Consider the following 13,150-nt stretch of genomic DNA (forward strand, 5'->3'; position numbering starts at 1 on the left):
TTGCTTCTTTTTTGTATCCCCAGCACTTAGCAGAGTACCTGGTACATACACATTTAATAAATGTTGATCGATTGATAACTATGGTGGTGTAAGAAACAGAAGATAACAATAAACACTTATTTTTTAAAAAGAGGGGTTTTGTTGTGACTCATTAGATCCTTTTACTAGTCATCTTAATGGATTTAGAGACATCATAAAGCGACAACATTTATTTGTTCTAATCCAGCCTACTCATAGCAGTAAGGATAATGTCCTTAAAGTAGAAATCAATAATATACATGAACACTAAATTTATCCGGAGGTGACTACTATCAGGTTGTCCTACCATTTCTCCTATTATCTCATCTTCTAATCTAATTTGGATTCTCCAGGAACATATTTGCCGTCACCGACATTTATGTTGTTCTTTTTTTACTCATTAGTAGTTAGCAGCATGTAGCTAGTTCTGAATAGGAAATTAGGCTTCTTGCCTAGACATAGTCACCCTTCTCCTGCTGAGAACTTCTTCCTCCCTGACTCAGTCACTCTGGCATCTCCTTTACACTTACAGTCATATTTCCATTCACTTCTATTAGTTTTTACTTCCATGTCTTCATTGGATCTGTTCTTTGTCTTATGTGTTAGTCACGTCTCCATAATATTCATTTAACAAATTTATTAAGCACTTGCTATATTCAAAGAATTCTGCTAGGTGCTAACACAAAGGTTAGAGAAGACAGTTCTTGCAAAGTTATATTCTCATGGATTTTCCATCTTCTCAGGGTATAGAATACTAACATACATAGCCATAGTATACCATGTTATGTTATTTTTAGATGGTTGATATGGGGAGCAGTAGAAGGAGATGGTTAAAAGGGGAAGAGATGGTATTAGTGTACATGAAACTAATGCAGAGACTTCAAGCCAAGTAGAATTTCAGTGAGGCTAATGATTTTTAAAACTACTTGCAAGGCTGGATTATTCCATGGACTGGTATTAATTATGATCTAATAGAGTGAATCATAGAAATCACAGCACCAGAATGATTTCTTAACTGCAAGTTGGTTTTATTTTTCTCTGAGGATAGTGTATGTAGGAAAATGTGGTAGTGTGAATAGATTTGAATAAACTACTATATTTTAAATTAAATTCAAAAGCTGTATTCAACATTATGGTTGAGATTTTACACATACAAAATGTCAGGAAATTCAGAGTTATGGTTCCCACAACAGCTATAATTCAGCCAAATTGCACATATGTATTAAGGCATTAAAGTTAACACTCTGTGCAGCCATGTAATAAACTACATATGTGAAAGAAGACAAGTTACGGTAGCTTTGGGAACCATAATTTTGCATTTCTTGACTTGTGTACTCAGAATTTCAATTTAACTTTGCGCTGATATAATTGTGTTGAATTTTTTATGCATGAATACATCTTGGTAAATTGCTAACAGTCCGATAAGAGATAGAGAACTCTGCATGAACAGCATGTAAATTTAAAATAGTTTTTGCTATGTCTAAGTGAATATTTTTAGATATGAAGTACTTAATCTTAAATAAATTTTCAGACTATAAAAAGTATGAAGATTTGAAGTTTAACCCACCTCTGAGTTTTTCAAGTGTAAACAAATGATTTTAAAATTTTGTTTAAGGTTTTAAACATTTTTTTTAAAAAAAGAATAGGATTGCTAAGATGTTCTTTCCCTCTATAATTTAAAATGATTGGATAAATCACGTTTTTCTCAGAAAGCATTTAAATTAAATGTTCACAGCAGGGAGTCCAAACTTTCTGTACTTGCAATACACTATAATTTGATTGATTTTTTTGCCACAAAGCATCCTCCCCTAAAAGTACTATGTAGTTAATAACAGTATTTCTTTTTCTTAAATTAATTAACACTAATTTTGTTTTGAGAATTTCTTGACATCCCCTTGAGATATTGCAAAACCAGAGCTAGAAATATCTGGGTTTTAGAGTAAATATGAGAATTTCCACAGGAAAAGGAATTTTTTTTAAGAAAAAAATTTAAGCACTTGAATGCAGTTTAATTGAAGGTACCTTGCAGTGAAATTTAACAGGATAATCAAGATCCTTTAGAAATAGCCTATGTATTCCCATGAGGAACCACACACACACAGGTCAAGCTTATGATTTCATTTTTCATCTGTTATGTTTCTTTTCATTTTCCTAAAGAAGACATTTGGGCAGCAAATTCTTGAAACTTAATTTGAGTTCCAAATTGGAAAATGAAAGAGCATTATTTATAAATGCTAAAAAATCAACAAAGTTTCAGAATTTAAGGGGATTTCAGATTTTATTTAATATAACCCATAGCTGAATGGGAAATTCCTCTAAAATATCCCTGATAAATATTTGGTCACTTAATCTCTTTTTAATAATCCCAAATAATGGAGAACTCACAACCATTTAAAGTAGCCCATTCCACATTGAGATAATTCTAATTATCAGAAAAATTGTCAAAAATTGACATTTTATTGGGACCAATCAGTATATTTCTAGTTCATTTTACACATGTTGCCCTTCAAACACTTCAGGACAAGCCAGCGCTTTTTCAGGCTTTTAAACATCTCCAGTTCTTTCATCCAGCTCTCATATAGTCTGGCCTCGGTCTCTTTGCCATCTTAATCTCCCACCTTATTTCTTACTCTTAAGGGCCCTGATTGGGGCTTGGTGCCTAAGGTCAGTTGCTTTTTCTTTTGCCAACCATTCCACATTGATTACTTGTATAGAGACTGCAGTCCAGTAAGATCTCCCCAATTTAAAAAATAATAATAAACTATATTCTGCTATGCCTCCCCATTGTGTTAATTCAAATATCAGAGTAAGACTTGAAGTCTGAAAACGTCTGTGATTAAAGCCAGCTTCCAGTAGTTACGACTATGGGCATATTACTTAACCTTATTTTACTCATCTGAAAAAATGGAGCTAAAAATGTGTAATAGTATCTACATTACAAAATGGTTTTGAGGATCAAATTAAGTAAGTAAATAAGTAAGCTTTAAAGTACATTTCAATTAAATTAAAATATATATTATTGCTACTAAATAAGTATCCTTATGTAACTATATGAGCCACATCCTACCAACTCTTAGCATTTTAATGAATCTGTGATCTCTTTGACTAGAACATGTGACCAGTTGCGATGTACAGCCTGTGATTTCCGTGTATTAAGCTTTGATGACTACATGTGGGATAAATCCTGTGATTATCTATTTTTCAGGTATGTTCCAAAAAGTCTCAAATTAATACTCTCTTTGAAAAATTTGTACAGACTAGTTTAATATTTCTTGTTCTGCTTTACAATCTCTTTTCAGTAATAAAGTGAACAAATTCTGCATTTAGTGTCTATCTGGACATAAGACATATTCAAGTCCCTTTTTGTCTCTTCATGGTAATCTTGCTATAATACTGTTTACTATAGAGTGGTATGTACTATATGACACATTATCTTGGTCCTCACCCTAGGGAGTATAGTTACTGAAGTACCAAGTAAATTGTAAAATAAGTAGGTCTTATCTATCAGCCATATGACCCTAAAAATAACTTTATAGCAAGAATTCAGTATACCATACCTTTGAATTCCCTCCAGCTACCTGTTCAGCTTAATACAATAAACTTTCCAGAATTATAGAGGATTAAAAACTTTTCCCACCATATGACTTCTTCCCTTAGCTTTTTAATATAATTCTTTAAACTAACGTTTGTAAAGTTTGTACAAGGTTTTTTTATTCTAATAATGAATTGCTAGGTTGTAGCCATTGGCCTTTTGGGTTTTTAATCAGTCGATCAGTAAACATTTATTAAGTGCCTGCTATGTGCCAGGCACTATGCACAATAGTAGACTCACCTAGAAAACATTCAGAAAAAGGCAAGCATGTAGGAGCTTTTGTATCTGAGCGTATTAGCAAGGCAATAAACATAACATCGAAGATAGTTGTCAGTATGCCTATGTGGTTCCGTATCACAAAATATAAGCAACTCTCCACATGGAAGGTATAAGAAGTAAACCATTTATTCAAACACCAGAGGACCAGATCCTGAAACCAATAAGCCCAATCCATCACAGCAGCAAAGAATTCAGTGCACAATACCACAGCAGAGAACCTCTCCATCCCATAGCCTTTCAGCCCCCTGCTGGGGCCTTCCCACAAACAAACTCACAGCCACCACACACCTGCTCTCTCCCTTAGCTCTAACTGCTCTCTCTCAGCATTTCCTGTGACATAACTTCCTTTTTCTCTCAGTAAGCTCCTCTCACCACATGTGACTTAGGCTTCCTGTGACGTAAGCAGGTCACATGGCCTCCTAATGGGTGGGAAAGATCTTCAAATCTAAATTGTTATTACACTGGACAATAGTACTCAGTTATGTAAATTCCAAACATAAGGCCAGTTTTGCACATTTGTGCAATCCTACTATGTAGCACCATTATCATGAGAATAAAGAAGGAAAACATTGTCTCTTCCAAGACTCACCGTCATCACTATCTTTAGGTCATCCTCACATAAATCTACAGAGAGTTGCTCTCCGATAGTATCCCTGAAACTTGGTGAGATACAACTCTTGACTGTAATAGGGCAGTGGAAGGATATGCTTTGTTCAAGAGAAACATTAAATAGAAGAAAGGTAATATATGAATATTGCACATCAAGAAAATATTCACAAATGTGGAAGTTCCTAGAATTAAGTAAGGGAGGAGGGAGGCATGATAGAGTATTTGGGTGAGGATCAAAAAAAGGAAGAAACAGAGCAAATTGGTGGTGGAAATGTACAATAAGCCATCAAACCATCTGGAGCAATTAGATGACAGAGTTATGGGACAGATCACAAAGCTGGCATGGAGGCTGAATCAATATGATTGTGATTATGGTGAAAGTAGGCAGGAAGTCAGGGGAGGATGTTTAGCCATCAGAACAAACATTTGCTGGAATTCTCTGCCAGCTAAAAGCAAAACAAATGACACATTCTTGACTTATCTTGCTGATAATTTCATCTTTCAGAAGTTGGAGGAAGTGACATGGTGTACTGCTATCCTTGACCTGATTCTGACCATTAAGGAAGAACTGGTTGCTGACCTAGAGATGAATGACAAGAACCTTGGGAGGCAGTGATGGTGCTTTCTTAGTGTATGTGAGAGATAAGGAGGGAAATACTGGTCTTAGTCTGATGTGAACTCTAGACTTAAGGAGTACAGATTTCAGAGAGTTCAGGGATAGGGAGAGGGTCCCACGATCTGAGGCTATAAAAAGGAACTTGGCTTAAGAGGGATGGAAAGCTTCCCAGAAGACAATCTTGATGACACCATCGCTGCTAATTTTGATGAGGAAGAAAGGGCTGAAATGGCTTAAAAGGGATCTTTCTGATGAACTCATACTTTAAAAGAACATGTACAAGAGAGATGGAAGCAAAGTCAAGTAATTCAGTATGAATACAAATAATTTCAGGAAAGATAAAACCCAATTTGAGCTAGAGCTTGTGATAAATAGTAAAGACAGTAAAAATTACTTTTTTACCAAAAAGGGAGATCAAATAAAAGGAATAGGACCCCTGCTTACAGCATAAGATGATTATTGATGACAGAGAAGATAGAATTCAATTGCTATTTTGCTTTTGTTTTCATTATCATAGAAAATAATCTTTGGACTTGGAAAGACAGAAAAATGGAACAGGAAATTGAAAGCCAAGATAAGGAGATAGTAAGAGAGTATTAACTGTCCTTGCTGAGCTCAAGTCACCATGCTTGCATGAAATGTATCATAAAACTGTGGGTATTGAACTGCTGTCAGTGATCTTTGAGGAAATGTGGCAAATGGGAGAGGGTCGTTGGACTAGAAACAGACAAATGTCTTGATTTTCAAGTGGGAGTGTGGGGGAATAGACACTTCAGACCATGGGCTGGTGATTTTTACTAAAATTCCTGGTAAAAGGGATGATTTATAAGAACCTGGAAAAGCAATAGATGATTTCTAAAAACCATTATAAGCTCATTAAAAACAAGTGATAGCAAAATACCTCTATTTCCTTTTATACAAAGTGTTACCAGGTTGATACATTAGACATATACCATGAATATAGTATATCTGAATTTCAACAAGATATTAGGCAGAGTTTCTTGTAGACATAGCAGAGCTAATGTGAACTAGGTGGGTGCATCTGGGACTGGTTGGCTGGACCTAAAAAGTTTTAATTAATAGATTTATGTCAGCTTGAAAAGAGGCTTCTAGTAAAATGCCTCATTGCTCTGTTCTTAGTTGTGTTCTGTTCATTGTTTTTATCAATGACTCGAATGAAAGCAAAGATAATGTGCTTATCAAATATGTGAATGGCATGAAGCTAGGAGGGATAGTTAGTACATTGGATGATAGAATTGGAATCCTAAAACATTTTGAGGCTGAAATAGTGGATCAAAAAAAATAGTAAAAAAATTTAATAAGGGTAAATCTGAAGTCCTTCACCTTAATCAGTTGCACAAGTTGCAGAATGTGACTAGAAATTAGTTCACATGAAAAAGATGGGAGCTTCTAACAAACTTCAGTCTTAGTAGTCGCCTGTGTGATACGGTAGCCCAAAGAACTGATGCTTCATTAATAGAATACAGCAAAGGAGGTAGTATTTCTGCCCTGGTCAGAGTGCATGTGAAGGATTGCTTCCAGTTCTGGACACTATATTTTAGAAGGGATATAAACAAACTGAAGTGTATTCCAAGTGAGGTAATCAAAATGGTAAGGAGACTTGAATCCATGCCGTACGCAGATCAGTAGAAGAAACTGGGAATGTTTAATCTAAAGAAGAGAAAGTTAATAGGACTGGAAATAGCCAACTGTCTTGATTTTCAAACAAGAGTGAGGGGGAGGTGTTCAGATATTTGAAGAATTGTTATCTGGAAGAAAGACATGTCATGTCCTTGCTTCTGGAGAAGAGAAGTAAGAGCAATGGATAGACAGTATAGGGAAACAGGTTTCAGCTCAACATAAGAAAAAACTTTCGCACTATTAGAACTATCTAAAAGTGGAATGAGCTGCCTTGGTGTGAGTACTAAGTGCCCCATCACAGAAAGTCTTTAGCAAGAGGGTGGATGGCCACTTACTGGAGACGTTATAGATGGGATTCATAATTTAGGTAGAGATCTTATGCTGAGGTCCCTTCCAGCCCTTAAAGTCCTATGATACTGTGGTTTACACAAGCTCACCCCACAACCCAGAGGTTAGGAAACCTGGCTCATGGAGATTTTTGTTAAGCTTTATGTTCATTTTTACCTTTCTTACTATACCAAACTCTTTCATCCAGCATCTTATATTAATATTTACATGATATTTTTATTTATATGTACATACATACACACATATGAGAAAGTATTTTACAAAGTATAAAATGCCACATATATGTCAGCTATATTCAGCTGTATTTGTAAATTGTACCTCTCCACTTGACATGGAGGTCACCTAAGTTCTTGAAAACTCTGCCAGTTAAGAGTAAGCTCTATCAGAGTCTACAGGTCCAGCCACAAAATGCATCTCAGAGAGGCTTATTACCAGCAAGTTGGCAACTAGTCATTAAATTTTTTTAAGCCTTTATACTATCTACTAAGTTAGGAAAGGACGTGACCTATACCAGCAGAGGGAGTAGCAGTCTCACTGAAATCTTTTGAAGTATTGACATAAGAAGCAACATATACAATTTTTAGTAATTATAAGTTATTTTTTAAAAACCTAAAATCCAATAAAATATACTTACTGCCAAGACTAAAAGTAAATGTCATTTGATCTTTTTTGATGATCCATTGGGCACTTAAAGGGCATGTAGTGCCCCAGAGTCATGATGAACATCAGGTGTTGTACTGTCACAGGCATGTGGAAGGGCTGGTCCATATGGTGTTCTGGTTAACAGAATGCTGAGTGATACAGGATTTATTATAGCTACATTACCACTGAGCACCTCCTATGTACCTAGCATTGTGCTGGACACCTTGGGGGTATTGAAAAGAAATAGATACTACTCTTGTGCTCCAGGTGTGTAACTCATTTGACATATCTATACACAAGGCAACTAAAGAATTAGTATGGTTAGTGTACAGAATTTAGAAATGTTTTTCATGTTTCCAGGCATATTGGCGTTTATACATGACAAGATGCTTGGTAACCATTCGTTTTCAGCTACATTAAAGCACTGTGAAATTAATTTTGTTTGCCTCATGAAAAGGCATGAAAGAACGGAACATATAAATGACACCCAGCTTGTTTTTAAATTGTGTGCTTGTCTACACCGACACTTGACAAAGCAAGGGGCCACGTACTAGTCCTCATGTCCTAGTACCTAGAGTTCATCTCAGGGATCAAGAACACCTCGGTTTGAGTCCTGTCTCTGACACCTTCTAGCTGTAAGACCATGAGTAAACTGCTCATCCTCTCAGTGTCCCAGGCAACTCTTTGCAGACTATCGGTTATAGACATTGCCAGTTTGTATCAGTACAGGGAAATCAGTACAGATTGGTTGAAGAAATTGGGTGTTTAATCTGAAGAACAGATGATGAAATCATAGACCTAGACCTTCCACCCCACCCCACCCCACCCCACCTAAAAAAGGCTCAACTAAAGGATGTTTCCCTGGGAAGAAATATTTGGGTAATCTTTTTAGTGAAGACTGGCAAATTTTGTGTTTTTAAATTTTTTTTGGATTGCCTTTATATTCATTCTTTCTATTTCTTAGCTCCCTACTATTTCAAATACATATTAAAATATTAATGCTTATAAAAATGTTAATTCATGTATATAGTAAATTGACTAGAGGATATTATCTTTAAATTAGCCAATTTCTTTTTCTTCAGTCTGATTTAAAATGCCATTTGCTATGCAAAAACACATTTGTTAATTATTGTTACCATTTGGCCACCAGAGAGCACATTATATTTGTGTGCTACAATGTAAGTAGTGAATGATGTGTATGATGTTATATGTCCTTTTATAGTTTTGTTCTGTTTTACTTTTCCTTTTGATATCACTGGGAACTTAACTTTTTCTGTCATAGGATATTTATGTAATTATCTCCAGTTTATTATGAAAATCATCATTGATGAGTTTAGATTAAAACAAAATAACTTTTTTAATGCTGTTGGTCATGTGGTAACTTTCTAGGGTGGTCACTATTGTTGATTTAATTATTTTAACCTAATTAAAAGCATTCTAGAACTTGCAGTTAGGTTGTCACATAAAAATCATTGTGGCAGAAAGGATTGAAGGCCAGTATTGGAGTCGGGAAGACCTATATTAAAAGTCCACCTTCTGATACGTTGTAGCTTTGTGATTAAGCCAAGCACTTAATGTTCCCGTGTACCAGACAACTTTCTGAGACTGAATTACAGAGAAGTTGTGGGTTTACATTAGTAGAGGGAATTTCTACACCAGAAGTTCCCCATTCTGCTGAAATCACGGATGCTGTGTGTGTGCGCGCGTGCGCGCGTGTACGTGTATGTGTAAGCAGAAGGAGTAGGCAGATGCCTGATGCACATGAAAAAATACTATAACAACTTAATATGTAGAAGTATCTGCTTCCCCTAAGTTACCCCCAGACCTGCCCTGTCTTGTGAAATAATCCCATGATGAGTTCATCCAAAGGAAGGTCTGTGGACCCACACTTCTCCCCAGTATCCATCAGCACCAACATTGGTCCTTCTGCACATCCGCACATTCTAGAGGCAGAGATGCATTGGCACCCTCTTCTGCATCCTATGATCCCGCTGATAACGAAATCAGTTATTCATGTGTCCATTGTGTCAAAATATCCAGCCTTTGAGTAGGAAAGAGAACTAGAGGATCCGCCTCACATTCTCAAGACCATTGAAGGTGTAGAGCAGGAAGCAGAACAACAGACTGTATCTGCTTTTGTTGGAAACAGGAATGAAGCTTTCATTTGGGCAATTTTTCTTTTTCTTTGTTTTGTCTTGTTTTTCCTTAAGTCACCTTTAAAGTTGGAGAATTACAAGTGTGAAAATTTCTTTTTTTTTTAAATCATTTTAATTTTTAAATAATCATTAATTTTTACCAATATAGAAAGTGCCAAACAGGACCATAATGTTAAAAGCTGCCTATTTTACTTTACCACTTATAGGAACAACATGCCTGAATTCAACAAGTTGAAAGCAAAGATGACAAAGCAGAAAGGTATACGAGCCTATGCTTGCCAGTGTAGTTGGAGAGATGTAGAAGAACTCACTGACCTCCGGACTGATCAGCAACTTCGATGGGTTTGTGGTAAACATAATGAGTGAAGTTTTCTCACCTTCCAACCAGTTATCGTGGAAAGGCCAGCTTCTATGGGAGCTTACTCTGGGATGATTTTAGGATTAAGCAAGGAAGACAACTGTTATCATTTGTGCCTCTTAGCCAAAGAGGGTGGAATTATTTGAGTAAATTTTACAAATTTCCAAAGTCCAATGGGCTAGGAAAGATAATCAGGCTTTAATACTTCAGAATCATTCTTTTCTCCTTACTAAGATGTGTGAATATTGCCTATTATAAGCAAAGTCACAAGTCAAACTCTCCCTATTTCTCAAACCTCTGATGTTTGCCCTCCTCTCTGTCTCTTTTTAGGCCACATGATGTTCTTCTTCCACCATTGAGTATTATAAAGTCATATACATATATATGTGTGTGTATGTGTATATATGTGTATACCTATACACACATACATAATATATACATACATACATACACATAAATATTTCCCCCAATTACATGTTAAAACAATTTTTAACATTTGGGTTTTTTTAAGCTTTGAGTTCCATAGTAATATAAAGAAGTGGCATCTAATGTAAATACTGTTGAAATGCTGACCATTACACACATTCTAAGCCATATATGTATTGGTATCTTCCACATCTGTCCAATCTAGTGTTGCCAAAGACCATAAGAAGATGTAGCAGAAACCACAGATCGACTGTGATCTCTCATCCAGTTGATGTTCTCTCGTCACCTCTGGAGGCATTTTACAGAATTCTCAAATAGGTTTACTCATTTTTGCCACAACTGTCCTCATCCTGGTCACCTTCTCACTGTCCATATATATCAGAAAAACATCTTTTGATGGGCCATTTTACTTGTACATGCTTGTTTCAGTGTGAGGATTTTCGGGAAACCAAAACTATATTCATCAAAAACATATACATGTAATACATAAATGCAGTAATGGTATATAGATGCCATTATGGTTTTTTTCTGTTTCCACTAGTCCAGTATGCCTGCCCTGTGCCTTTAGCACCCAACATATTATTGACATTTAGCAAATGAATTAATAATATCCCAATGTCAGTAAAATTGAGTTTTCATTTATAAGCTTTTTAGTACTGCACTATTTTGTATCTAAAGTGTGGATAAAGTATTATGTTTATGTATAAATGGATATTTTATTATAGGTTGTAATCTAATTAAAGTATGACTTTTAGTATCAGTATAAAAGAAAATTACAATTTCTCCAGGTCTTAGGAAAAAAAACCTAATAGATTTTAAACTGTTTCCAGATGTCCTGCCAAAATGCTTACTGAATTTTAGAATTTTTTCTATCTTTGCCCAATATGTATCTTGTCCAAAAAAAAAGTAGCCAGTCACCTCATTTGTGCACTCAGACCTTCATCCTGCCTCGATAAGACATCAAAAATTTCATTGTTTGTGTTTGTGCACATTTTCTACATTATTCAATAAAGAGAGTACTGTAAGAGTTAATTTGAATTGCACCTTTTGTTTGTTTGCATGGGGAAGGAGTGTGCAGTGTGTACAATAATATCTACTTAAATGGCTTAGAAAATTTCAAGTATTTATCAGTTCTTTTAGAAAAAAGTTCTTTTAAAAAAAAAAGCTTCCAGCTCCCCTTTTTTGCAAATGAGATAACTGAAGCCCAGAGAAATCAAGGAACTGGTCACAGAATAATGGCAAAGCCAGGACCTCCACTGCAGGGCTTCTTATTCAAGCGTCTGGTGGGCTCTGCCACATTGGTTTGCTGGCCTAAGCAAGAGCAGGTTAGGAAAATCACTAGTAAGGAGTCATGGCTATGCACATGCCATACAGACATACATGTACATAACACGTTTATGTGTATACCAAAGCACTCAATTATACAAAGGAGGCAAGTACTAATGAAAGAAGGAGCTCTTGTAATGATAGTATTGGCTAGGCTCTGAACACAGATTCCAGTGGACCTCACCCAGAGGTAACAGAGAGTATGAATTTAGATTCATTTCCCTTCTTTAGTGGCCTGGATGACAGAATCCTTGATATCTATAAAGTAAGGGGGGAAAGGTTGTCTGCATGTTATTTCTAGTCAGGAAACTCATCATAACACTTAGCAATACCTTTCAAATGCTGACTTATTAGCTGGCACTTCTTAAATAAGAATCCTTGCTTCCAAGTGTTATGATTTAAATTATGCAAGTAGTGACATCACCCCGTCATGATTTCTTTGGTGTACTTACAACTGTCTGGTCCTTCAGCATCCTTTATAAAAAGGGTGCATAAACATGCATGTTTAATTAAAGTGAATTAAATTGTAAGAACTTCCCAGCATCCCTTGAAATAATTGGAGACAACCTGAAGATTTATCAGGGCACCAGCTTTTGGCTGCTTCTGAACTGCCAAGCCAGCACCCAGTGCTTCCCATCCATCATCCCTTGTCCTGGCCCTCCTGTAACCCCTCCTCATCACTCAGTATCTCCATGGCTCTTCCTTGTTTGCCCAGACTTCCTAGTGTTGGACAGGATTCACACCCCAGACCAAGAGGCCACCTCCCTTGGGGTCCAAAAGTCTTGGCACCTTGACCATTTAGCCAACCTTTATTCATTCTGTTTCTAGATTAAAGGGAAAAAACAAATCAAAAACCTCTATTTTCTCAGCTTTTCACTACTTCAAGCAGAAGGGACTCCTTTGCAACTTTCCCAAGAAATCCAGGTTCATATTTTGGGAACTGCAAAAATTAAAGAGAAAATGTCTAGTAACTTTATATCTCCTTGAGTACAGAGTTAGTGAGATACTTTATAAGAAGGTTTGCATGGTACCTACTTCATTGATTTGGAAAATTGCAAATACAAGAGTCCACTTTAATGTTGACCTTGGAGTCAAAAAAGAGTCAAAAAAAAAAAGATCCCTGAGAGACCAAATCCAGC

The 13,150-nt window shown here is 36.1% G+C and overlaps 1 protein-coding gene across 1 annotated transcript in view; it reads left to right on the forward strand.

Moving 5' to 3' along the window:
• Positions 1-11,717, forward strand: part of C1H8orf37 (chromosome 1 C8orf37 homolog) — a 37,316-nt gene extending 25,599 nt beyond the window's left edge. The window contains exons 5-6 of the mRNA XM_036740786.1: positions 3,128-3,223; positions 10,108-11,717. Coding sequence (XP_036596681.1) covers positions 3,128-3,223; positions 10,108-10,267 — 256 coding nt within the window. The 3' untranslated portion in view covers positions 10,268-11,717. The remainder of the gene's footprint in view (positions 1-3,127; positions 3,224-10,107) is intronic.
• The last annotated feature ends 1,433 nt before the right edge of the window (positions 11,718-13,150 follow it).

The sequence above is a fragment of the Trichosurus vulpecula genome, chromosome 1 (genome assembly GCF_011100635.1).
Source record: "Trichosurus vulpecula isolate mTriVul1 chromosome 1, mTriVul1.pri, whole genome shotgun sequence".
Taxonomy (NCBI): Eukaryota; Metazoa; Chordata; class Mammalia; order Diprotodontia; family Phalangeridae; genus Trichosurus; species Trichosurus vulpecula.